This window comes from Mustela nivalis (assembly GCF_964662115.1).
Source record: "Mustela nivalis genome assembly, chromosome: 17".
Taxonomy (NCBI): Eukaryota; Metazoa; Chordata; class Mammalia; order Carnivora; family Mustelidae; genus Mustela; species Mustela nivalis.
Window position 1 is genome coordinate 39,965,826 of NC_139036.1, and position 26,536 is coordinate 39,992,361.

Below are 26,536 nucleotides of genomic sequence, written 5' to 3' on the forward strand. Positions count from 1 at the left end.
TGGAGAGTATGCAGCATTTATTACAAAGCCGGGAGATACAAATGTCCCAGGGCGGGAGGAGGGTACAGTCACAGCACCTCAGACACAGGACAAGGTGCAAACACAGACAAACCTGATGGGGAGGGGGGGTCCCGACCCCGAACACCTAGGTTGCAAGGGAGTCTTGCCTCCTCCCCGATCGGATCTATGTACATTGGAGGAAAAACAGGTGGCCAGGGATCTGCTGGGGTCCACCCTTCGCAGGGGACAGTCCACGGACCTCTCGGAGCCAAGGTCAGAGCTTACAGGTCTCCATCTTCTTGTGCTTTTCGCTGCCTCCATGGCTGCGTCCTGACTCGGCCTCAGCTGGGAGCGGGGAGGGGACTGGAGGGCTGCCGGCGTTCGGCACGATCTGGGGTCTGTGCTTGTGGGAGATGCTCCACTGCACTCCAGGCTCCTAGGTGGGACTTGGACATAAACCAGCCTGGCCGGTCGGGGGCTCCGGGGTGCAGACAGGGGCAGAACTGGGCCAAGCATTCACCTGGCTAAAGCCACAGTGGGAGCCACAGTGGGATTTCAAGAGCTGAGGCCTCCCGTGGCCCAAAGCTTCTCTTCCACAAGATAAATGATGCAAAGGCCACACGCACGTTGAGGGGGGGGGGGAGGCAGAACTATCTACTCTTTGCACAAAGTTTCCACTGCAAGAGGAGGAGATAATGGAGATGACATCTCTACCATGACTCGCTCCTCAGAACCAGGGGATAAACTGTATTTGTAAAAGGCACTGTCTTAGCGATTCTCTGGACATTCAACAGTGGGGGTGGGGGGCACTGGCAGGGGCAGGACAGCAGCCAAGATGGGGAGAGAGAGGCTAGACCCCATACACAGCCAGCTGGAGTTGTGCCTAAAACTTTGGGGGCCAGTAGGGCTCCCGGAACACCCCACCTGCCTTGGGAAACGAAAGGAGGATGGAGCAGAGCTTGACTGCCCCTTGAGTCCACCTCCAGGCACCCCCAAAATGAGAGCAGGGCAAATTACACAAGACCCCCTAAAAAAATGAACACTCCACCCCCCCACACACATACACACACACATAAAGTTTGTTTCCTGTGGCATTTAAATTAATCTGGCTGGCCCATAGAAAATAAGTATGTATATTTGGCTTTTCCTATGTACATATATATATAGATTTATTTATAAAACCTGCCCCCCACCCCTAAGGCGGGAGGAGCTGGGGAAAGTAGAAGAGGTGGAAAAGGGGCCCAGAAAAAGTGGAGGGGTGGAGAGGCATGGCTGGAAAAGGAGGGAGAGGGTCCCTTTCCTCAAGTTAAGGGGGGCACAGGAGCTCCGTTGACAGTCATCTTGCGCCCCCTGCTGGTGGAAGATGGTGTCTGCAGGCAGTTCGAGGTCCCCCCGTTGGCAGCTGTGGTGGCCCCACTGGCTGACGCAGGGGGTGTGGGGGAGGTAGGGTGGGTGGCAGGGGGCCCGTGGGAGCTGGGAGAGCCATGGCAGGGGGTGGCTGGGCTGGGCAGGGAGGAGGAGGTGGCCGGCAGGGTGGCAGGGCTGGGAGCCTTGTCGCTGACTGACTCACACTCAGATGCCCCGCTGGTATTGGTGCCCTCCGAGGGGGTGGGCGCTGTAGGCAAGGTGAGCCGCTTGCAGGCCGGCTGGACCCGATACTTGAGGGGGAGAGGGCCGTTCTGCAGGGAGAGGGGGCAGAGAGAGGCAGGGGAAGGGGAGGGTGTCAGGAGAAAAGGGCTAACCACCCCTCACCCTGCGGTGCCCAGATAGGAAGAAAGGGGTCCAGGCCTTGGAGAGAAGGGGACAGACTGACCGAGTGAGGCCAGAGGTACAGCAGCCCAGAGACCCACAGACACAGAAAAAATGCGTAAGGCCAGAGGCTGGACAGGAGAGAGGGAAGCCGAAAAATTGAGGGGTGACATTTCCCCCTCCACAGCCACCCGACCCTCCTTCCTGACCCAAATTAGGGCACGTAATCTGCCAAACGACCCTCTTTTTCAGAGAGTGGTAGGTCATCACGAAATATGGCCTGGAGGCTGGTTGGCTGTGGCAGGCCATCCCGGACACGCCCAGCTCACGGGAAGAGGCCCAAATGAGGATTACTGGTCACTGTGCAGCCCCTACAGATGGACAAGACACCAGACCCCTCACAGCTCCCCTCCCGCCCTGTCCCCACCCAGCCCCGACCCGCTCAGCTCACCCGCCGCCATGGATAGATGTAGGCAATATCCATGAGGGTGTAGTATTCCTTCAGTGGTTCATCCTCGTAGAGAACCTCTACCTGGACGAGGAGACAGAGGACACCATGAATCCCGGTCAGGTTCAAGGCTCCATCCATTTGGCAATGAGGCTCAAAGCTAGGGGTGGGAGGTAGGACACTGGGAAGGAGGGACTAGCAGGTGTTCCCTTATTTCCCTGGGGTTTCATGGTGGGTTTGGCTTCCTTCCCGGACTTGTCCCAATAGAACTCCTGCCCACCAGACGGGAAAGGATCCAGAGAAAGCACCCAGGTCATTAACAGCCCTGGCCAACAGTCCAGCCACACAGCTGTCTGAGGCCCCTTACATCTCCGGCAGGTCCTCCAGAGATCATGGGCGCAAAAAAAAAAAAGCCCCAGTGAGAGAGATCTCGCCGAGCACTGGCTCTCACTCAGGCAGTTTTAAAAGAAATACCAATGCTTGGATCTCACCAGAGATTCTGATTCAAAAACAGCAGGACATAAGTTGGGTTTTAAAGCTCCCTGTGTGATTCTGATCTGAGGCAAAGTTTGGGATCTACTGTCCTAGGGCCTTGACCCCCGAAGTGTGGTTCACAGACCAGTAGTACTGGCAGCACTAGGGAGCTGGCTAGACCTGCAGAACCTACCGATCAGAATCTACATTTGAATAAGATCTTTAGAGAATCACTGACAAATTCCAATTTGAGAAGCAACGTCTGAGCACCGTTAGAATCTCAGACTGGCCTCTTTCAGCCAGTTCGCCCCAGGTAAGAGCCCGTATTTTTGCACACATACCTCTGCCACAGTTCTGAGCGTGTAAGCACGCAGTGTGCACACGTGCGTGCACGCACCCCCCATCTTGGTCCCATATGCCTCTGCACACGGGCTTCAACGAGGAAGATGGCCCCACCCTAATCTTGGTTTCGACTCCTCTTCTACTCGAACTCAGTCACACAACCACGCAGGCCCTTGACGACACCCAGCCGGCTCAGAGAAACGGCTGGGATGCCCAGACTGTCAGACACGGCCACACACGGACACTGAGTTTCTGAAAGGTCCTGGGGACTCACCTTGTACTTGCTGGGCACATCCATCTTGTTGCGAAGAAACTTGGCGAGATGCATGACAGTCATGGCCGCTGGGCATTGCAGGAATCGCACCCCTGTCTGCCGGAGGAGAGGCACCCAAGGGCTGGGGTCCACACCAGGCACTCACTCTCTCCCAGCCCACAGCCCACTCCTAAGCAGGTCCCCAGCACTCACCTTCTCCTTGTCCCCATCCCCATTCTCCAGAGGACCCTTCTTCTCCTCCCGGTCCCTGGGGGAGAATGAAGAATGACGCTAGGGAGACCCTGGAACAGGCAGGATCCCCTAGCACACACATCCAGAAGGGGGCCAGGGTGGGAGAGAAGGGGCGACCCAACCTAGGACCCCCAAAAGACCAGGCATGGGTCTGACTTGCCTGACACCTTCGTAGAACTCGATGGAGAGGCTGACAATCTCATTGTCACTCAGAGCCCCCTTCTCCTGCTCCAGGACCTCACCGCGGTCCTCATTGGAACCGTTGGGGACTGTGGAAGGAGAGGGCTCTGAGGGGTTGGCCTAGGACCGGGAAAGGAGGCCCAGCAAGGACCCCAGGATCTCGGAGCTCAGTGGGGTGATCCCAGCCTACCCGTGGGCTGGGGCGCAGAGAGCTGGGACATACAGGACAAAAAGCCCAGTACGCCCAGCCCGCGTGCCTGTGGCGGCCCCGTGTACTCCCGTGAACGGACAAGTGAACACACTCACCTTCAGTCAGGGGATATGCTGCATAGAAATCCCGCCGCCGTTTCATCTCATCTGGAAGAGGGAGGAAGTGTGAGGACGGAGCGCCAGGCAGGGGAGTGGGGGGCGCAGGGAGCAGGAAAAAGGCTGCATGGATACCTTTAAAAAGCCCAGGGACCAGTTTATAGACGATGTCTTGAAGGGTTTTGTCAGATCTGGAAAAAAAAACCACATATAAAGTCCTATCCACGACTACTTCACCCTAATCTCCCCAGCCAGGAACCCCTACTACCGCCTCCCTTCCTTGATGCAGGGCTCAGGTATCGGGGTCCCCATGGGCGTGGTCTTTACCCTTCTGGTATTTCTCAGCCTAGACAAGACAGAGGGAGGGGAAGGGCCTTGGCTGACACCCTGTGCTTTTCCTCAACCTGCCACCATGGCTACAGGATGCAAGGAGGGCCGAGGGACAGAGGACCAGTGTGGCAGGAGGGACAGTGCCCGGCCCACCTGATGCTCAGCAGCGGCCTGGTTTTATGGACCTGCACGTCGCACATGGGACAGTACTTGTTGGTCTCCAGGTAGCGCACGATGCAGGTTTTGCAGACTTGGGGGGTGATACAGAGAGAGAAAGCAGAGTCAGAGCCCCCTTAGTAATCCAGAACCAGCTCCCCGCACCCCAATGGCCTCTGCTCACATTCAAGTCGCCCCTCCTCTCCACCTTGTCCCCACTGCTCAGCCCCTTCTGAGGCTCAGCGTGGTCCTGCTTTGCACAGACAGCAACCGCCCCGTCTCCATCCCCGGGGGAGCACGTGCATGTCTGTGTCAGGCTGGTGTCCTGCACCCAGCAGAAAGTGAGTCCCGAGTCTGAGGGAGCACAGCACAGAGCCAGCATGCAGGACACCTCCCAGGGCCCTTGACCCCCCTCGCCACCAAGTCCAGAGTGCACGTCAGGGGCACTGCACCTTCTGGGGTGGCCAGGGGCTCCAGGGGACCCCTGAGCCCACAGGTGAAAACGGAAATGGACCTTTAGGCTGCGCCCTCCAAGTCTCCCCACCCCAGGGAGTCTTTCTGCGACCTTGGACCGCTGCCAGCGAACAGAGGGGCTCTTTGGGGCTGTGCCCCCACCACTTACAGGAATGCAGGCACTCCACGATGGTGGTGGCATCGATGAAATACCCCCCGCAGAGGGCACACATGAGGTGAGGGTTCAGCTCCGTGATTTTGATCCGTGTGGCCCGATGCATGATGACGGGGCGGGGGGCAGGGGCCTGGGGGGCGTCACCTTGAGAAAGGAGAATAGAATCAGAAACCCAGAGACCCAACAGCGCCTCCTACATTCCCCCCACGCCACCAACATCTGTCCCTGAGCCCAAGGCGCTTGCTCTGTCTGCCTGGTGACACGCATGGGGGCTGACTCCTCCTGGCCCCAGAGTGTTCACTGGGAGCTCACTGGGAGCGGAGGGAGAGGGGGGCTGTGGAGAGTTAGGCGACCTTGAACAACAAGGTCAGGCTCCTCCATCTCAAGGGCAGGAGCAAAGACTAAAGTTAGACCAAGTCTCCAGAAAATATAGGGAGCGTGAAAGTGAGAGAGAATGGTTTTTAAAAACATCTCTGGTCCCCGTCCATATTCTCCCAAGTGAGTGCACGGAGCTGAGGAAATCAGGTTCCCCTCTACCCAGATGCCAACCCCAGCCTGTGGGCCTGTCGCCTCTACTCCAGCCCACCCCCTGCCAGCTCATCACTCTCCCCGCAGGAAAGCAGCCCTGGAAACACGGCAGGCATGGGCTGCCCTTAAGTTTAGAGGGAGCACCCCAGTGCCTGTCCTCCTAGCTTGGCATCCAGGCTGGCCCTGGAGCAGCTCCCCAGGGAATCCACCGCACGCTGGCTGTGCAGGTTCTAGGCCTGGTGCTCAGGCAGGAAGTACCGAGGATGGTCTTGCCATGCCCACAGTGGGGAACACACAGCCCCAGCTGGACCCCAGAGTCCGGCCCTGGCAGGTCATGGCCAAGAGCCTGGGCTAAAAGGACTACCACCTTTCCCAGCCTGACAGCCCCCTGCACACGTCCCCCGGATCCCACACACATTCCAGGACCTCCGTCCCACACACACGCAGGGACCCACATGGGCACCGGCACCGTCTCCACGGGCTGCAGCCTGTCCACAGGCTGTCCAGTGACAGACCTCAGGTTCTCAGACCTCAGACTCTGAGATGCCTGCCAAGACTGGGCAGAAAGCTCTCTCCATGGCAGCCCTGAGCACGCAGCCAGGCCTTGGCAGGGTCCAGGGAGGTCAGTTAAGGCCCAACTCGGAACTGGGTGACATGCTTAAGTTCTTGGTATAGAAATCTAACCTGCACCTAGAAAGGAAGCCCCCCCCCCACCAGCCCCTCTTTCCCAGAGGAAAAGCCCAAGAGGTGGGGCTCGGGAGGGTGGCCAAGCCCCAAGGACTCCTTCACAACACACACCCTTCTCTCCTTTCCAGAAAGATTTCTAAAGCCACCACACTGGGTTTTCTAGGACCAGAAATTCACAGCCAGGATCAACAGTTTCTATAGAGACCCCAGGATGAGTTTGGCCAGGACCCAAACAGCCAACAGAGTCTGGCCAGAGACCGAAAGAGATGGAGAGACACAAAGGCCACACGTGGGAGAGACAGCAAGTCTGCAGGGCGGACAGAAGGAAATGAGCGAGCCCACAGAGCCAGGGCAGACACTGCGGCCAGGAAGTGGAGACCTGCCCTAAGGAAGGAAAGCGGTGCCTGTTCCATGGAGGGTGGCCCCTGCCCCCCGCCCAAGGGTTCCCCCTTCACAATCCTGCAGGCTTGCTGGCTACTCCACTGTTTGGTCGTTTCCATAGTAACCCCGTCCTTGGCAAGATGCCCCAAAATTATTACAAGCATCCAGAAGAGAGAGCAAACTTCAAGTGTGTAGCAGCGTGTGTGCAATATCCATCGGCCGTGGCCGTGACATCTGGGCGCACAAAGGTCCTGTGTGCTACTGGCTTCCCGTGCGTGTCTAGGTTCCACGGAATCTACGTGCTCACACACAGCCAACATTTTGGTTGACGCTGGGTGTCCACACTGCCACCGGTGCATCTCACACCCCCATCTCTCCCTCTCACATGTGCGCACAAGTACCTACACACACACACACACACACACACACACACACACACAGGTGCTTCCCCTGCCTCCGTCACCTCGTCACCTCATTCACACACTGGGTGCATTTTCAAAACAAGACACTTCCTCTGAAGAACTCCTATCCAGCTCCCACCAGGCAGACTGTGACCTCCACTCACAGTAGTTCCCAGGCAAGTGGCCGTGACCTTTACCCTCTCACTTCCCTTAGCAAGTGGGAGAACTCAGACCAACATTATCCCTTGGGTTCCTTTCTAGATGCAGGGGTAACGGAAGGAGCTGTGGTGCTTAGGGAGTGAAATCTTCCTCCTCCTCTGGTACAGGAACAGGCACCCTGGCTGTGCTCCCTCTCCCCACACCCTATCCCCAGGGGCCTCAGACTGCTACCTCTGAGGCTGGGGGTGGGGAGAAGCCCTGATTGGTTCTTTACCTGATTGCCATGGTTACCTGCAGGGCCCTGCCAGCAGGTGCCAAGAAGAAGGGTAAACAGGAGCTCAGTTCCCCCACTGCGCACCCCCCACCCCAGGCCTCAGGGCCCTACACCTGACACCCAGGTCCTCCCCAGCTGCAACTGGCCAGGTGTATTGTGGGAAAGACAGTGAAGAGGGGAGAAGGCTGGACCTCCAGCTGTCATCACTTTAGGGAAGAGGTTGGGAGATGGGAAACAGCCAGGGAGAAAGAGACAAAATCCTCGAAGAGGACATGGGCCATTCTGAAGTGACTTCCGTGGAGCTCTGGGGGGGTTTACCGGGTCACTCCCAAGGATATCACCACAGGGACCTGAGCACTGCTGGCAGCCAAGTCCTTTAACACCTTTTGTCCCCAAACCACTATCTTGGCAAGAGCATGATTGCTGGGCAGCCCGTGTTTCTGGTGTCCGGGCATCCAGGTCTCGGCGACAGTGGCAGCAAGGGACCTTGGGTCAGCACCCATCCCAGCTCCTGCTGGCCTGTCAAGCCTGGCATTTTTCTTTGCCCTGCCTCAAAGCCCCTACTAATTAGAAACCACCACCCATCTCTCTGTTCTAGCTAGTCTTTTTCTGGAAGTTCCCCACAATTTAGGCCTCTCCCACTGTCAGTTTTTTTTTTTCTCTTTTTTTTTTCATTTTCCTCTGTAGAAATAGTCTGTCTCTGATAACCCAGAGGTCTTTGCTCCTTCAGATGCTCTAAGGCAGGGTTCTCTGCTCTGCTTCCCTCCACATGAAATTAGCCCTACTCCCCCATTAGAAAATCACCAGGTCTTGGGAAAAGTCACTCAGGGTCACCTCTGGACACCTAGAACTGAAGTAGAAGGGTTCTTAGAAAGCCCCTTATCTGGGGTGCCTGGGTGGCTCAGTGGGTTAGTCGTCCAAATCTTGATTTCAGCTCAGGACATAATCTTGGGGTAGTGAGATCGAGACCCACATTGGGCTCCATGCTCAGCTTGGAGTCTGCTTGAGATTCTCCCTTCCTTTCCCTCTGCTCCTCCCCCTACCCTCATCCCTGCTCTCTCTAAAATAATAAATACATAAATTTAACAAAAAAAAGAAAAAGAAAAAGGAGGGTACCTGGGTAGCTCAGTTGACTTCATGACTTAAGCATCTGCCTTTGGCTCAGATCACAATCTCAGGTTCCTGGGCTCAAACCCGCATAGAGCTCCCTGCTCAGCGGGGACAAGCATGCTTGTCTCTCTCCCTCTGCCCCTTTCCCTACTTGCTCTGTCTCTCACTCATATAAATAAAAAAAAAAATCTGAACAAAGCAAGAAAGAACAAAAAGCAAGCATGCATCTTGTCCAGTCTTTTCACTTTCCAGATGAAGAAATTCAGAAAGAAGTGACTTGGCTAAGGTCACCCAGTAACACAGTGGCAGAAACTGCCTTTCTCCCATTCCAGTACTCTACACACTGGCACCCAGGCCAGACTTCCCACTCACTTAAGAAATTAGTAAGCCTGGCCTGACTCTATCCAGGCAGGTAGAAGGCAGAAGGACTCCAGGGTACCCTAGAAGACCACTCAGTGAGCCTTCTGGGAGTGGTCAGAGTCTGGCCCAAACATGACCTTCAGCACACATTCTCACTTTGAAGTAGAGAGAGAGAGGCAGAAACTAATCACCTTACCCCATTTCCATGGAACAGGTAGGAAAACTGAGGCTCTGTGGAATATACTGGGTCCATTCCTCTCTTAGCTGCATGTATCCAACTGCATGAGCAACGCACATTTGTGTGTGGAAGGGGGAGTAGAGGGGTCTGCCCAGGGACAACTTCTCCGTGTTCCCTGATCCTTGAACCTGGGACCTGCCCCTCCTGCCAGCAGCATCGACACATCCTCTAGTCTCCTGAAACTGGGCTTATTGTCCCCTCTCTGTCTTTCCCCACTCAGCTTCCTAAGACCAAACAAAGACAAAACCCCAAAATATACACACAGAGCTACACACTGCCGAATACACACAGATGCACACAAAGCCAGACACACCCCCTCCATCTCTCACACAACACACAAGGCCAGACAGACACTTGGACAGACACACACACACCCATATACACACCAGGCTCACACACACACAGCCAGACCAGAGCCAGGCCCACACTGGCCAGATGCACAAGCCATCCCCACCCACCCCAGAACCACACAGTCTGACATGCCTGCCTGAAACCAGAGCTGCAAATCCACACTAACCTTCTGTGCATCCCTAGTCCACCCAGGGTAAATGATAACATAAGTCCTCCAGCAACAAAGGCAGTGCAGCTCCAACCTCCACTCTGGGGGCCAGAGGCTGAAGGCGCAGGGTGGGCATCTGCCCTGAACGAAGATGTAGCCTCTTCCAGCTCAGGCTCTCTCCATTCCCATGGCAACAGCTCCATCAACCAAGATCTCTCTGGCAAGGCCAGGGGCAGCAGAGAGCACCGCCCCCCTTCCTGCCCACCCCCAAAAAGACTTCAACTTGAACCCCACCCTTGACCCAGACACCAGAAAAGAGAATAGCTACACAGGGTCTTGATCCTGGGTCCCAGGGGTCACCTGGGGTCTGTTTCTGGCCTCCTTCCAAAGACAACTGAAAGACCTCAACCCCCAACTCCCAAACAGGGAACCCCTGGGAAAACCCCCCCTACCCAAAAGCTGCAACAGAACTGGCTTTATGCTCCTTCTCCAAGTACTAACACCTTGGAACAGAGTGGAGACGGGAGGAAGAGAAATTAGAGTTTCAGGAACAGATACAAACTGCAAGAGGCCCAGAGAAGGAGGCATCAGAACAGAGCGGGAGACAACCCGGAGACCAACCCCCTCCTTCCCCTCCCCAAGCGGCAGGGAGCCCAGGAGAGACTGAGGCATGTGTATATACGGGGAGAGGGGTTACTCTAAGAGACAAAGACCAGGGAGAAGCGCGGAGTAACACTTCCACAATATTTACAGGCAAATTCACCACCCCCAGGCCTCTTCCTTCCCCACCTCAAGCCATCCGGAGCAACTCTGGGCAGATGGGGGCAGTGGGGGAGGGGGAGACGCATGCCTGGGCCCACTGTGGTGACTGGAGCGGCAGGGGTGTCTGCCGGACGAGAGGTCCCACCCTCTCAGAGCCAGAGACAGGAGAGCCAGGCACCGAGGGGGCGGCCCGGCTATCCAGCAGAAGAAGGGGCCAATCGGTCAGACCCCTCCGGCCTCTGCCGGCGATGGAAAATATCGCGATAACTCTCCCCCCCAGCCCCGACAATCTCCATTCTACTCCCTCCTCCCGGGCTTCCCCCGGAACCTGGGTCAAAGGATCAGGGACCCCAGTTACCCGGTGGCCGCTCCTACCTTCCCTAGAGTCAAACTTTCGGCGGGGCCCAAGGAGGGGTGTTCCAGAGAAAGAGGCTCTGCCGAGGTGGTTCGGGGAGGGGGCGGGGCGCCCGGTCCTGGGCCGGGGGTGGGGTGGGGGGACCCGCTGGGGGGAGGTGCCCGGGAGGCCCGGGACCCGGGCGAGGAGGAGCGCCCTCCCCCGGCCCCGGAGCAATCAGAAAGGCACGTCGCCTTGCTCCCGGCCTCAAGTCCCTGCGCGTCCACGACGCCCCGGAGCCCACGGAAGAAGCGGAGAGCGACCCCTCCCCAAACCGAAGGGGGTAGTGGGGCAGGTCCAGGGGCCGCTCTGGCCCGTGGGGTGGACGAAGGGGGCAGAGATACGGCCCAGCGCGCAGCCCACAGCCCCCGTGGCTGCCTCGGACCCTCCCCCTCGCTACCTCGGGAGCAGGTCTGCGAGGGGGCTGCAGCACAAAGAGGTGGTGGTCGAGGGAGACGCCAAATCTCTAAAAGGGGGAATCCGTTTCGGCCATCTTGGAAGGGAGGAAAGGGAAAAGGGGAGAGAAAAGGGAGAAAGAAAAGGCGGACGGGGCGAGCTAGGACAGGGGTTGGCGGGGTGGGGCGGGGACGCGAGCTGCAGGCCCGGCTCAGAGTCTCCCCCTCCCACAGGGGTGTGTAAAGAGGGATGGACCGGCCCCCCCACCCCATTCTGGTGGCGGGGTAGGAGAGGGAAAGGACAGGGAGTCTGCCTCCACTTACCTGGGTTCGGGGTCCGGTGGGTCTCGGGGAGGGGGGGATGGGAGGGAGGGAGGGAAGGGAGGGGAGGGGGGCCGCAGCCGTGTCGCTCGCTCCGGCGGCGGGAGGGGAGAAACCTACGGTAAGAAAGGAGTTTGTGAAAGCGGCTTGGGGTGGGAGGGAGAGAGGGGAGGGGAGGGGACGACGGGGGGAGGGGAGGGACCGGGGCTGGGGGGGTACAAAATGGCTTTTTTCCTCCAGACAAGAGTAGGTCCCGCCCACTACTCACCCACGTGACCTCATTCCTTCAGGGTGTTTGCGGAGCCGGGAAGAGGAGGGGGGGGAGAGGCTAACTCGGCTACCCCCACACCGGGTGCCGGGCCCCCTAAACTGGGACGCGACCTCACTCTTCCCAAACAGCCCCTGACCCTGGAAGATGTATCCTCTTCTCGGTTAACCTCCGCAATGAACCCTACCGCCCCACAAAAAAATGTGCGCGCCCCCCACCCCCTGACCCTGCGATCCCCGCCCCTAAGCTGGGGCGTCTGGAAAATGGTGAAATGAGGACTAGGCTGAAATGTGGTTCGTTCTGCAGTCCTACCCGCCGCGGCCTGGACCGAACGACGATGGGCTTGGGTGGGGGACACGACGCCTCCGGCCACGCGTTCAGGGTATTTTCATTCACTCTAAATGACACTCCCTTAAAATTAATAACTGCAACCGTGGGAGAAATCGTGTCCTCCCCACTCCCCTCGGCCCCGCTCAGCGGCCAGATCACCGGCTCTAAAAGGCAGTCCCCTGGGACCCAGTCGGTAGAGGCGAGAGGTCCCACGCCTCCGGGAGGCGTGGGGGGATGTCGGTTTGCTGGGGCGGAGGCTGGCGCCCCTCGCGTGCTCGCGCAGAGAAGAATGCAATGCAACCCGGGCCGGGGGACAAGCTGAAGACGGGGACTCAGGTTCCGGGTCCGGGACACAATAACCCGGTCGAACGCGAGAGGTCCGGCTGGACTAGTAAATCAGGCGCCAGGACTCGGAAGTGGGCCCGCGCTTTTCCTCCTGCCTTGCGCTGGTTCCCGCATTTTTCTCGGCCGCGCCGGTGCGCTGGGAGCTCTGCGCGGTTGGTGCGCCTCCCTCGCCCCGGCGGCGGGAGGAGCCGGGCGAGCGCAGAGGCGGCTGGTGCCAGTCCGCCTCCGACAGTCGCTCGCGACTCCTCCCAGCGCTCGGGCTCCCGTCCCTAGTGGCTCCCGCCGGGAGGGGAAAACGGGGAGGGAGGCTTGGGAAGGCGGGGAGGAGCGGCCGAGGCTGGCGCCGGGGGAGCCAATCGATACTACGTTACGGCGACGACCGGGCCCTGCCTCATTAGGACGGTCGATTCGCTTATTCGTTATTCAAGATTTATTAGAGATGGTCACTGGCTCTGTCCCTCCAGAGAGCTCGATTATCCGGCCAGACGGGCCATTAAGCGCACTGACGGTGGGTGGCTCGAGAGGAAATTAGGAGACAAATCTGCAAGCTTCGGAGTGCCTGCCTCTTCCTCTTCCCTCCGCACTCGCAGCTCAGGCAGACCCGAAGCTGGGCCCCCCAGACTGAATGCTTTTACCCTTTGGCCAGCGACCAGGAGACCTGAGGACACTGGCCGCCAAGTGACCCCAGCTGCAGCCTTCAGCCCACACCGGGTGAATGGGGGCAGGGAGGAAGAGGATGGGCGGGAGAGATACCCTCCGGGGGTGGGTGTCTCTGAGAACGCGCGGGAGAAGGTCCGGGGTGGAACCTGGTTACCTACACCTCTGTCCTTGCACGCGAAGACTAGGATTTTGCCGCCCCTCCTGGAAAGAGGGCTCTTGGGGTGGACACACCAACTGTCCCTAGGGCAAGCCTGTTGCCAGCATCCCCAACTCTTCCAGGGAAGACTTGTGCATCCTCTACTGTCCCCCAATTGCCCTGCGGAGAGGCAGCGCACAGGGACTCCTGGTCTGTCGCCCCTGTCCAACTAGATGATCCTGGGGCAAGGCAAACCTGTAGGGGCTTCCTGAAGATCTCTGACGCACAATCCATATGGGCACCCAGGGTGTGTGTGTGGGGGGTGCATATCAGCTACTTGGAAGAGGGTTGATGAGTCCCCACTTTGGTCCTTTATCCTGGAGTGTTGCAGCAAGGGGGCCCACAGTGCTGCCCAGGCATCCATTCACTCATTTCTCAATTACTAGCGCTAGTCACTAGCAAACCACAAGACAGAGGGATGAAGACCCCATTACCCACTAAAGCTTCATTTAATCATTTCCATCCTGGGCCGCAGGTCTCCACATCCCTGGCCTTTCTGCCTTGTCAGGAGAACTTCTAAGACTCAACCTTTCACACATCAGAAGTTCTTTGGTTTCCCTGCAAAAAAAAAAAAAAAAAAAGCACCTGTCCTGTACCAATGTGGAATACTGCACTAGCACCAGGGACCTAAAGCTGATGAGCTGGGTTTTTGGCTACAAGGAGCTCACAGGCCAGTGGGGGCTATCTAGCATGTCTCATTAGCTCCCATGGCACTGTGTATCCCCCTGGTTTGTCCCCACTAGCCCTGTGAGTGCCTGGTAAGTGGGTGGGAGTGGCGAGCCCTGGGAAAGGTTTTCAGAACAGGTGTCTTCTGAACCCAATCTTGAGGAGAAGCCAGGTAGCCTGAGAGTTCTTTGCTTAGCCCCTGGTGCTGGGATGTGCCCTGACTGCATTAGACACCAATGCTTCCCCTGCATTCTGCGCTAGTTGTAGTGTCTCACATAGTCCTCTAGCTGAAGAATCACCGTGTCTGTCACAGACTGGAAGCCTCCAGAGGGTAGGAACTTGGTAAATCTAATCAGTGATTTCTGGCACATGCCAAGAGCTACTGTGAAGATAAGATGTCCTTGAAGATAGTGACGATGGTAGGAGAGGGCAGTCTCTCTAGTGATTCTTTGGCCATCTTTCCCGCTGTCCTTGGCTCCTCTCTCCCCAAGATGATGTCCTTTGTCAGTTTCTGTTTGTACTTCTCCATCCTCTGCCCTACTTCTCCGCCTGTACATCTAGAAAAAAATAGTTTTGTTGTTGTTTTCCTTTTTTTGGAAGCTTCTCATATTAACTGCATCTCCTTTCCCTCCATTTTCTTCCTTCAGCTCACCCCGCCTACTTTTCTATCGTGTCCCTTTTCCGTCTCTGTATATCACAGCTGTGTTCTCCCTTTTTCACCTTTTCGCTTCATCCCCCAGTTTCTCCCTGCCTTTGTCTCTCTCGCTACTTTCTTCCCTTCCAAACGCAGTATTTCGACACTGTAACATCGATTGAGGCAGACAATGGAAAAACTGTCCAACCTCTACTGTAAATTCATTCTTAATCCTACGAAAAATGCAACCTGAAACGTACACACGGTGAGACAAAACCCTCTGTCTTCGCCTTTCCTGAAATCCAGCCTGGGGGCGGGGTGGGAAGTAGGCGATGGAGGAAAGTGCTGGAGAAATTATCCCATCATTGACCGAACAAAAACGAATTTTCAATTACAATGATCCGCTGATTTGCTATAGAAAAGGAATCTCTGCCATTTCAAAGCGAAATTTAGCACTTTGCAGGTTGGGAGAATAACGTTTAGGTTTTTCTTTTTACAGAAAAGAATCGCGTCCCTGGGTGGGCTCGAACCACCAACCTTTCGGTTAACAGCCGAACGCGCTAACCGATTGCGCCACAGAGACTACGACAGCCGCCAGCGTGGCGGCGAGCTGAGTCAATGGGAGAGAGCCTACGACGGCGCAAGAACGCAACCGAAAGCCTGCAATCAGACGAAAGAAGTCAGGACCCGGGGAGAAAGGGAAGGGTCCCGATCGAGGGAGGGAAGGAGGGGGGACCTTCACGTCTCTCCTCCACTGGTTTTGGGAGGGGTAGTCGCCGGCTTCCTCTGGATCTCTCTTAGAAGAAGATAAGATGGGGACGCCCGAAACGTCCTTTTTAGGGTGACCTGAGTCTTGGGGATACACGAAGTCGACCTCCTGAGAGTCCCAAAAAGCGTAACTACCTTTGGTCTCCAAACCTCCCCATTTATAGCCGAGGCCCTGCAGCCCTGCAGTACAACCGCGACGCCCTTCTCCTGCTCCTCCTCCTCAAAACATTAAATAAGTGTTGAATGCGCACCTCCCAAATACCAGGCACCGTTCTAGGCCAGTGAATGTCCAGAGCCTAGCCTAGTACCTGGCACGTAAGAGATGTAGGGATTTCTGGTGTGAATACGTGAAAGAAGCTAGCATGAGTCATACGCCCCATGCACACGTTCATAAGCTACACCACAGCCCTTCAGCAGGGATCGCGGCCCCTATTTCGGGCTTCACCCGCCCACGTGCACACAGGTCCTGGCCCCGGGATTTGGCGTCCGGGAGTCCGGGTCCGCCGCGATCCCAGTTTGCACCGCGGCGCCAGGCCCTTCCGCACTCACAGTGACTTTTCACTTTCCGCTTTCCCAGCCTCGGTTTTGGCTTCTCAACCAAACTCCGGGGCTGATGACTGACAGAGAGGCACAGCCAATAGGAAGTCAAAGTGTCCCGGAAGGGTCGGCCTTTCGGCGCACGCAGAGGAAGCAGCTGGAGTGGCTGCGCGGTGCGGGCTGTAGCCGGTTGAGTGGGGTTGTGGTGGTCGGAGGTCTCAAAACACCGCAGTCATGGTGAGATGGGGAGAAGGGAGAGGGGCACGGGGTGGGGATTGAGGTAGGGGGAGGGCGGCATGGGACGCTTGGGAAGCGGAGAGGGCCTGGTGGTCGTTCGAAGTTTGAAGGGAAGCTGACTACCGTGGGGCCCAAGGGGTTGTAGGCGGCTCCCCGCAGCTACACTGCGCTAATGTCAGAGCTGGAGTTCGGAGTATGCAGGCGCCTCGGGAGTGGAGGACGGTGAGGGCAGGAGCCTCGGGAATCGGGGGCCGCGCCGGGGGCTCTGGCCGCATTTGGCCCCTGGCGCTGAGCCCCTCCGCTCTGTCTACCGCAGTCTATTATGTCCTATAACGGAGGGGCCGTCATGGCCATGAAGGGGAAGAACTGTGTGGCCATCGCTGCCGACAGGCGCTTCGGGATCCAGGCCCAGATGGTGACCACGGACTTCCAGAAGATCTTTCCCATGGGCGATCGGCTGTACATAGGCCTGGCTGGGCTCGCCACCGATGTGCAGACTGTGTAAGTGTCGTGAGTCCCCGCCCACGCGCAGGCCTCTTCTTGGGCTAGCCTGGCGTCTTGAGTGGCCCAGATATCAGTCATCTACCAAGCAGCCCCAGTGAATCAGAGACCGGACACCGTAAGCCATACAGAACTGTATCCTAACCAACTTACACCGGCATTTACCCAGTGTCAGACTCGTAAAGTACCTTACATGCGCAGCCTCCTTTAATCCTCTTAGCTACATTACCAAGTTGCTGTCCCGTTTTGCAGACCAGGATACGGAGAGTCATAAGAGTTTCTTGCTCAGTGTGCAACTTACGAATGTCATCCAGGATCTCAGTGCTGGTCTCTCTCAGGCTTGTGCTCAGTTCCTAAATAACTCCAGGTTTAGTTGGGAAAGGCATTCAGAAAGATAACTAACCCATGAGGAGCTGGTGCATAGTAGCTGCTAGATTTGTCATCTAGTGGACAGAGGCTTTGTAATTTGAGAGGAGGGGGAATCTGGGAAATGAAATAGGTTGCTCTTGTTTTGGTCCAGGTATGAGGGTTATTGTCCTGATGGGGTGGTAGTGGTGGGAAAGGAAAGGAAGGCATTTCTGGGAGTTGTTGCTGACCTGCTTTAGTGGCTACTTGGATATTGCCAGACTAAAATTAGTCATGCATTGAGGCTGAATCTGTGTCTTTTTTAATCTGCTACTAGGATCTAGATCGGTAGATGGCATGTGGGTAATCCAGAAATGTTTTAAGGATTTTATTTATTTACTTGACAGAGATCACAAGTAGGCAGAGAGGCAGGCAGAGAGAGGAGGAAGCAGGCTCCCCGCTGAGCAGAGAGCCCGATGTGGGGCTTGATCCCAGGACCCTACGATCATGACCTGAGCCGAAGGCAGAGGCTTAACCCACTGAGCCACCCAGGCGCTCTCCAGAAATGTTTTAAAGATGATTTCTGTTTTGAGCATGTTGACTGAAATACAGAAATTGGGGGGGCTAGTTTTAGGGGAAAGGTGATGGCCTAATTTTAAAGGGACGGGGCAAGCCAAGTAAAAACGTCTTTCAAGGGGTGCCTGGGTGGCTCAGTGGGTTAAAGACTCTGCCTTCGGCTCAGGTCATGATCCCAGGGTCCTTGGGATCGAGCCCCACATCGGGCTCTCTGCTCAGCAGGGAGCCTACTTCCTCCTCTCTCTCTGCCTGCCACTCCACCTACTTGAGATCTCTGTCAAATAAAATCTTTTTAAAAAAATTTTTAAAAAGAAACATCTTTCAAGCAGTTGGGATCTTGAAATTACATATCTCAGGGCTGACGAAGCACTGGTGATCTTTTAAACCTATGGGAACAGATTTTGGAGAGACAGAATATGTAGAGGAGAAAAATTAGCTGCTGTCAACAGCCGAACTGTGTATTTAGCGGTGGGGGGAAGAAGAGAGGCCAGAGGGAAAGAATTAGGATAGGGTTTTAAGAGGGATGCTGTGGGGCACCTGGGTGGCTCAGTGGGTTGGGCCGCTGCCTTCGGCTCAGGTCATGATCTCAGGATCCTGGGATCGAGCCTGCTTCCCCCTCTCTCTGCCTGCCTCTCTGCCTACTTGTGATCTTTCTCTCTGTCAAATAAATAAATAAAATCTTAAAAAAAAAAAAAAAAGAGGGATGCTGTGGTCACAGGTGGCAGGTCCTGCAGGAAGCTGGTGGCCCAACGAACAACAGTTCCTAAACTTAGTTCTTAGAAGATCAAGAGAGTAGTTCACTGTTGAGGGTGAAAAGCTTGTCAGAGAATTTTCTCTCTCATTTCCCTCGAAGCTCCCTCAGTCTCAAGAGCACATAACTTGGAAATTCTTCCTAGGTCTAACCCAGCCACATCCTGGTGGAATCAAGGTGACAGCCTTGAGTCCCCTTCCCTGCAAAGGTCCCCATCAGCCATCCTCTCTCCAGTCCAAGCTGGTCCCCTCACACCATTTTCCTTTTCTGCAGGAGCGTTTCTCACCAAGTATGTATGTTGGGGGGTAGTGATAGCTAATTTTGTTAGGCTTCAGTTTCTTCACCTGTAAGAGGAAGCTCAGTCTGAGGCTTTGTTCTGTGTCCTTTGAGTCACTGCTTTGCTTCTGGCAGCTGTGGCATTGGTCTGCCCCCTGCAGGGCCCTGTCCTGGGCTCTGAGTTGTGGCGCTGGGGGAGGTGTGGCCTTTTTGCTTAGGCACCTTCCAGGCCATTAGTACAGCAGCTGCTGCTTCTTAACTTGAAGAAGACTTTGTAGTTTTCCAAGCACCTAGTTGTCTAATACGTTGTCTTACTGCCTGGTGATTTGTTGTGTCCCTCATCGTATGGGTGGAAAAATTAATTGGGAGGATGAAGGCTTAGGTCAGCCCTCGCAGTCCATTGCTCTTTCTTTTCTTTTTTTTTCTTTCCTTCCTTCCTTCCTTCCTTCCTTTCTTTCCTTCCTTTTTATTTTTTCTTTTTTTCTTTCATTCTTTTTCTTTTTTTTCCCCCCACTGCTCTTTCTGCTGTCCACTCCTGTCATTGTGTGTGCAAGTGGACTCCCACGGGGAGTGCCAAGGAGCTGTGCATTTTATGGTACATAAATTGTTCCTCAAGAAAGAGAGGCAAAATCCAGGGCGCCTGGGTGGCTCAGTCGGTTAAAGCCTCTGCCTTCGGCTCAGGTCATGATCCCAGAGTCCTGGGATCAAGCCCCGCATCGGGCTCTCTGCTTAGCCGGGAGCCTGCTTCCTCCTCTCTCTTTGTCTGCCTCTCTGCTTACTTCTGATCTCTGTCAAATAAATAAATAAAATCTTAAAAAAAAACAAAAACAAAAACAAATTTCTTAGTTCCCCTTTTTTCAACCTCAAGAGGAGTATGAGAAAAGCAGTGTTCACAGAGCGGCATGTTTATAGGTGGTCGGTGTTGGACAAGTCTGAAACGTGAATGTGAGTCCGGACTTCCGGCAAGAAAATCACTAGGAGGGGAAGACAGGAGTCTTGGCAGGGGTGGGGATTATGTGTCTCCCTCCACACCTCCTGACCTCTGCAGAGTGGACACCAGGGGACATTCACTCCTGCATTTTTCTTCTGTCACAGGGCCCAGCGCCTCAAGTTCCGGCTGAACCTGTATGAGCTGAAGGAAGGCCGGCAGATCAAGCCCTACACGCTCATGAGCATGGTGGCCAACCTCCTGTATGAGAAGCGGTGAGTGGCAGTGTAGCCTGGGACTAGCGACTTGGGACCTTGGGACGGGCAGAAGCGTCTAAGTATGGAGGGATGCCCATTCCTCCTCCTTCTGCCATTGCTTATTTGCAGGATGATAACCTCTTTGCATCTGTTTTCTGTGGGCCTGTCTGACAACCAAATAGGACAGAAAGGGCTGCTTCAGGATTCAGGGAAAGCAAATAGCAGACAGATGTGCTTCCGAGCAACAGAATTAACCCCTCCAGGGGCACCTGGGTGGCTCAGTGGGTTAAGCCTCTGCCTTCAGCTCAGGTCATGATCTCAGGGTCCTGGGAACGAGGCCTGCATCGGGCTCTCTGCTCAGCGGGGAGCCTGCTTCCTCCTCTCTCTCTGCCTGCCTCTGTGCCTACTTGTAATCTCTGTCTGTCAAATAAATGAATAACATCTTAAAAAAAAAAAGAATTAACCCCTCCAAAGGTGCCTGGAGTCTCACAACCAGGAGCCATCCGTAGTCAGAGCAAATTCTGCTGGCACTAAATTCTCGGGACCTAGGAATTGGGTGTGTGAATTTTTGTCTGTTTTACTTGAAGACTTCATGACGAGGAAGGTAGATGCCCAGTTGCAGAATCCATTGCAGAAGCTGGGATTGAAGGAGAGCCCCACGGGAACTTCCGCTCAGCTCTGGGCTAACCTGGGTGCCAGAAAGACAAGTGGAGTTCTTGGTTTCCTCTTTTTCTTTTTAAACTTTTTTTTTTTTAAGATTTTATTTATTTATTTGACAGAGACAGAGATCACAAGTAGGCAGAGGGGCAGACAGAGAGGCTCGATCCCAGGACCCTGAGATCATGACCTGAGCCAAAGGCACAGGCTTAACCTGAGCCACCCAGGCACCCCCTCTTCTTAAACTTTTTATTTTGAAATCATTTCAAACCTTGTGGAAAAGTTACATACTTTTTAGTTCTCAAAACTAAAAATCTTTTGACATTTCCATGTCTGGAGCAATACTGTTACCTTTTTAGTATTATAATCTAAAAACCATAAAAGGGTTGCCTTTTTCTAGGTGTATGTTAATATCCTCAGCTGTGAACTGTCTGTCATGTGTGGTAACCATGTTTATGAAAATCCTGAATTGAGAAAGGCTTAAGTGATTTTTTTAACCGATTTATAGAAGGGGAGAAATGTCTTACACACTTGTAAAAATTAACTCATATTTAGATATATGTGTAATGGTTCCTATTTCTGTTTTTGTTTTTGTTTTAAGTAAACTTCAAACCCAGTGTGTGGCTTGAGCTTACAAGTCGGTGCAGAGATTCAGTAAACAAACTTCAGACAGAGTTGCATGTTCTACGACTCAGCCAGCACTCCGTCATGTCTACTAAAAATAAAGAAATACAGAATGGGGTGCCTATGTGGCTCAGTGAGTCTGCCTTTGGCTCAGGTCATGATCCCGGGGTCCTGGAATCAAGCCTGGCATCAGGCTCCCTGCTCAACTGGGAGTCTGTTTCTCCTCCTCCTTCCCGATCGTGCTCTCTCTCACTATCTCTGTCTCTCTTAAATAAATAAATAAAATATTAAAAGAAGAATAGAGAACACTGAGGCTGATTTGGAAAATTCTAAGTTCTTACCTGGGCAGGAGCTTTCTCTACAAGACCAAATGAATTCAGTGATTTTCCAGTAGGATATCATGGGCTAATGCTATGATTTCAAACTTGAGCAATGTACAAAACCTTTTTATTTTATTTTTTTAAGATTTTATTTAGGGCGCCTGGGTGGCTCAGTGGGTTAAGCCGCTGTCTTTGGCTCAAGTCGTGATCTCATGGTCCTGGGATCGAATTCTGCATTGGGCTCTCTGTTCAGCAGGGAGCCTGCTTCCCTCCCTCTCTCTGCCTGCCTCTTTGTCTACTTGTGATCTCTCTCTCTCTCTCTCTCTGTCAGATAAATAAATAAATAAATAAATAATCTTTTAAAAAAGATTTTATTTATTTATTATTTGAGAGAGAACCAGTGCAGAGAGGGACAGAGAAAGAGGCAGGAGCAGGTTCCCCCTGAGCAGAGAGTCGGACATGGGACTCAGTCCCAGGACCCTGGGATCATGACCCGAGCTGAAGGCAGACGCTTAACCAACTGAGCCACTCAGGTGCCCCCGTAGGAACCTTTTTAAAAGAAAAAGCTTCTATTGAATTCCAGAGAATCCATCCAGGTGCCTTTCTTTGTGAAACACTGCTAGTAAGCCTTCATGTGGGATCTTGGCATCAGTGTGGCTGGAGACACAAATGCAGATCTTTTTTTTTTTTTTTTTTTTTTTAATGGTATTATTTATATATTTGACAGATCCCAGGATCCTGGGATCATGACCTGAGCCGAAGGCAGAGGCTTAACCCACTGAGCCACCCAGGCGCCCCATAAATGCAGATCTTGAACTGTGTTGTTGTATTTAGTTTTAAGGTTGTTACCCAGATAATCTAGAATATTCTTATTTTTATTCCTAGTTATTGAGAGCCAGTATAAGACATGGATAAGTAAAGGCAAGACATCTTACTCGTTGTTTGTTTTTTCAAGATTCTGGGTTTTTTTATTTATTTGAGAGAGAGAGAGAGCCTGCGCATGCACAATTGTGGCAGAAAGAGAGGGGGAAGCAGACCCCTGCTGAGCACAGAGCCTGATGGGGGACTTGTTCGCAGGACCCCGGGATCATGACGTGAACTGAAGGCAGATGCTTAACCAACTGAACCACCCAGGCGCCCCACATCTTACTTATTGTTTCTGTTGAGAATAGTGGTCGTTAGTTTTTGAGTATTTAATATATAGAGATTCCTGAGATTAATTATTAACCGACTGAGCTACCCAGGCGCCCCAAGAGATTAATTATTCTTAATTCTTAAGCTAGACCCTCAAGCTCAGGGTCTAAAATAGGTTGGAGAATCTCCTGTTTCTTGGAGGCAGACATGAGAATAGCCGCGTCACTGAGTATCTTTTTCTGCCTTGACTGCTGGGAGACTCACAACAAAACTTTGTGTTCAGTCTGAGTGTCTTGTGTTCTGTTTTAATGGTTTCGTTTTATTTTTCAGTATTTTTCTTATAAACTCCTTCAAAGCGGTTATCAAAAGGAGTGGAAGTATAGCTAGGTATATGAATAGAGAATGGAATGGTGGTAGGACTTTGGTTAGGATAGGGAAGATTAGAAGAAATCAGAATTCCCAATAAAAAGGAAGTGGAAGAGAGGGTCAGGGTGAGGGGCATAGGAAGGCAAGTGACAGAGAAAAGAAGTCTTCAGTATTGTCAGATGCCAGGAGGTGGGGAAGGGTGAATCAAAGCTGGCTTGGTCTGTAGAGCACGTGACTCCTAATATTAGGGCCATTGAGGTCGAGCCCTAGGGCATAGGGCTTCAGAATAGCTGGCCTTGGGGAAGCGGGTCTTCCCAAACAGGCCCTCTGTGCTCCTCCCCGGCTCTGAGCCAGGGCCTTGTCTGAGTAGGCCTGAGCAGGAAAGTGGACTTTCTTGAGTTGTGGTTTCTTTCTGCTCCTGGTCTGCACAGGTTTGGCCCCTACTACACGGAGCCTGTCATCGCCGGGTTGGACCCGAAGACCTTTAAGCCCTTCATTTGCTCTCTAGACCTCATCGGCTGCCCCATGGTGACTGATGACTTTGTGGTCAGCGGCACCTGCTCCGAACAAATGTACGGCATGTGCGAGTCCCTCTGGGAGCCCAACATGGTGAGTCGGCAGCCCGGAGCAGGACTGGGCTCTGAGGTGTCCCCCCGCCTTGGCTATCAGGGAGAAAAGTGTTTCCGTGGTGTGTAAGGAGAGTGAGGACTCAGGTAGGAGGGAAAGCCACAGCTGCTGGGCCCGGGAGGGTGTGCAGAAACCGCCTGCCACGCCTTGGTGCGGGCCTCGGTGTCGCTGCTGGTTTAGTGGAGGAAGTTCAGAGCTTGACTTCTTTACTTCCCCTTACACACCCCGCTTCCTTCGGAGGAGCTGAGGGGGCTTCCCACATCCAGGGAACCACCCCTCACTTCACCTTCTGTTAGGAGACCCCACCAGATACTTGGCTAACGACAGAGAGCTCTCCCCTTGGCTTTACGGGGTTCTCGCCTCCGTTCAGGGAGCGAACATTGAACAAGGCGTAGGTAGGGTTAGAGGCAGCTCCACAGAATGGGCTCTGGCGCCGGCTGTCTGGGTCGGAAACCTGGATCCACCTGTCACCTAGTTCTGTTCTTAGGTCAGACATTTCACCTTTTTGTGCCCCAACTGGTCCAGCTGGAAGTGGGGGATAATAATGTGACCCAGCTCGGGAGGGGCAGTGGGAGGAAAACGCGTGAAGACCGATCGGTGCCCCACAGTGGGGACTGGCCGTTCTGCCAGCTCCGCTGGGTCCTGGGAGACCAGGCAATCTGTCGTCACTGGCTTAGTGCAGTCTCACAAAGCAGGACAGACTCCTGATGCGTGTTAGAATGCAGTTTGTCAGGAAGCGAGGAAGCGGAAGGCCTGGCTGGCAGAAGCAATAGCCTCTGCGAAGGTGTGTGAGGAGTCAGGTGTGTTCAGTGGTGAGAGAGCGTTTGCGTGGCTGCTGGAACGTCGCCGAGTGTGGGTGAGATCATGGTGGAGAGCACGAGTGGGCTGAGATTTCAAAGGCCTTGAATGCTGTGCCAAGGAGCTTGAACTTCTCCCTGGTACCCAAAGTCAAAGGCAGTCAGGATGCAGAGCCGCAGGTAGATGCCGCAGGCTGATTGTGGTCACTTGTAGGAGGCACTGAGTGAGGCCTGAGCGAAGATGGTTGCGGGGTAGCTGGTCTGGAGGATTGGGTTGCTTCAAACAGAAGTGAGGGAGGTGGAGACAACGTGGATGTGAGTTTTCTGGCCAAGCCAGCTAAGATGGAGGATGTAGGAGGAACAGGTTTGGAAGGAGTGGGCCCATGGTTGGACAGGTAAGTTTTGATGTACCTGGTGAGCCCCGGGAGGAGAGCCCGTAGACAGCTCGTAAAGCATGTGGAAGTCGAACAGGGATTTGCCTCATTTTACAGAAGGGATTGAGCTTAGTAAAGGCATGTGTAACTTGCCCAAGGTCACTGCTGGTTAGTGAAGGAAGCTCAGGGCTTATGTTCTTCTTCCCTTTGCCTTACACACCCTGCTTCCTCTGGGGGAGCCGAGGGGGCTTCCCACATCCTGGGAACCACCCCTCACTTCAGGCATGGGTATAATCAGAGTTGGGGACCTTGAGCCCAGAAAGAGTTAAGGGGTCAAGCCAAGTTAGGGTCCAAGGCTCTGGGGCCAAGGCTTCTGTTTTGTGGGCAGGATCCGGAACACCTGTTTGAAACCATCTCGCAAGCCATGCTGAATGCCGTGGACCGGGACGCAGTGTCGGGCATGGGCGTCATCGTCCACATCATGTGAGTAGAGTTGGAAAGACCAGAGAAGCTTTGCAGACCCCTGCCTTTCCCTTCCCAGACAAATACCTCTTCCTTCCATCCCCCTGAGCAGGTGTGAGGGAGGGAGGGCACTTGTGGCAGGCTTGGGATAGCAGAAATCCACCCTGGTTCCCTTGGCCTCAGTCAGGCGAGGCTTTATGACCCTGAGTCCTCCGTCCTCCCCCCAACCTGCTCACAGTGGACACTGCTTTCTTAAGTATCCCCGAAATCTCAGGGGCCTGTGTGGGGGTGAGCCACAGCAGAGCGACTGCATTGTTGGGAGCTCCAGGCGACTCCCTCCCCTCCCAGCTCCTGTTTCTGGGTGACATCCTGAGTCCCAACAGGGTGATACTCTGAGCTTCCGCAACAGAGTTTCCAACCCCAGCCAGTTCCCTCCCTGCCATGCCCCATAGCCCCTCACTTGTCTGGAGCTGCCTCCAGGAACCTGATCCAATGAAGTGGAAGTCCTCCCAACAGCTCTTCTGGGGCACATCCCAAAATAAGCTTTTGGACCCTTTTGTCGTGGGAGAGCTTGCTTAATTATGACGAACAGACTGCGGCTGATACGGAGAATTGACCACTGGGCTCCTTTGTATTCCTTGGGATGAAACGCAGCACACCTCCTTCCTGTGACTTGTTCTCTGAGCTTGGGGGGCAGGGGCTCCTGCCCTTCCCTGGAGGGCTGTGCAGTCAAGCCCTGAGTCACCTAGGCTCTGGTTGGGTCCCGCTGTGGGGGTCCTTCACTCGACTCCCTGTTTCCCCTTCCTCTCTTTCCTCCCCTTTCTCATCCCAGGCTTAGCAGACAGGCTATTAATGTAACAGGAGCAAAACAGTTAAACCTAGAGTTGGCAGCACAGGTCTTTGTTCTGCATTCTAGAGTCATGTAGATGTTTTGTGACTTTCTCCCCCTGCAGTGAGAAGGACAAAATCACCACCAGGACACTGAAGGCCCGCATGGACTAACCCTCTTTTTTTTTTTTTTTTTAATAAATAGTTTTTCTTTCACTTCTGTTCTTTGTGTTTGGGTCTCCTACCAGAGATCTTTGTCCCCAGCTGGGGAGTTACAAAGAGCTCCTCAGGGCCCCCGCACAGCCCTTGGGTTTTCTCACGGACTTGCAGTGCCCTCTGCTGGTAGACCTAGCCTGCTGGGTGATAGCCCTGGCAGTGCTTCACACATCCTAGAATTTAATCATGGTGGGGACTTAAGGCAGTTAATTTGCTCAAGGCCACTTTA

At 54.3% G+C, this 26,536-nt stretch overlaps 2 protein-coding genes across 4 annotated transcripts; one reads left to right on the plus strand and one right to left on the minus strand.

Moving 5' to 3' along the window:
- Nucleotides 1–12,765, minus strand: PCGF2 (polycomb group ring finger 2). 3 transcript variants are annotated; one of them, XM_082704971.1, is made up of 11 exons: nucleotides 12,208–12,765; nucleotides 11,631–11,743; nucleotides 5,113–5,262; nucleotides 4,488–4,584; nucleotides 4,140–4,195; nucleotides 4,005–4,055; nucleotides 3,679–3,787; nucleotides 3,480–3,534; nucleotides 3,288–3,383; nucleotides 2,201–2,281; nucleotides 1–1,679 (listed from the first exon to the last, which is right to left on the minus strand). In XM_082704971.1, the coding sequence occupies exons 3-11, from the start codon at nucleotides 5,222–5,224 to the stop codon at nucleotides 1,302–1,304; spliced, it is 1,035 nt and encodes a 344-aa protein (XP_082561097.1). In that variant the 5' UTR covers nucleotides 5,225–5,262; nucleotides 11,631–11,743; nucleotides 12,208–12,765; the 3' UTR covers nucleotides 1–1,301. The 3 variants fall into 3 exon arrangements, with proteins under 3 accessions (XP_082561097.1, XP_082561096.1, XP_082561098.1); XM_082704970.1 differs by lacking the exon at nucleotides 12,208–12,765 and having other exon boundaries at nucleotides 11,631–11,883; XM_082704972.1 differs by lacking the exons at nucleotides 11,631–11,743; nucleotides 12,208–12,765 and adding an exon at nucleotides 10,893–10,970.
- Nucleotides 11,092–26,307, plus strand: PSMB3 (proteasome 20S subunit beta 3). The gene is made up of 7 exons (XM_082704994.1): nucleotides 11,092–11,322; nucleotides 15,226–16,268; nucleotides 16,585–16,769; nucleotides 19,813–19,920; nucleotides 23,435–23,612; nucleotides 25,190–25,284; nucleotides 26,217–26,307. The coding sequence occupies exons 2-7, from the start codon at nucleotides 16,266–16,268 to the stop codon at nucleotides 26,263–26,265; spliced, it is 618 nt and encodes a 205-aa protein (XP_082561120.1). The 5' UTR covers nucleotides 11,092–11,322; nucleotides 15,226–16,265; the 3' UTR covers nucleotides 26,266–26,307.
- The last annotated feature ends 229 nt before the right edge of the window (nucleotides 26,308–26,536 follow it).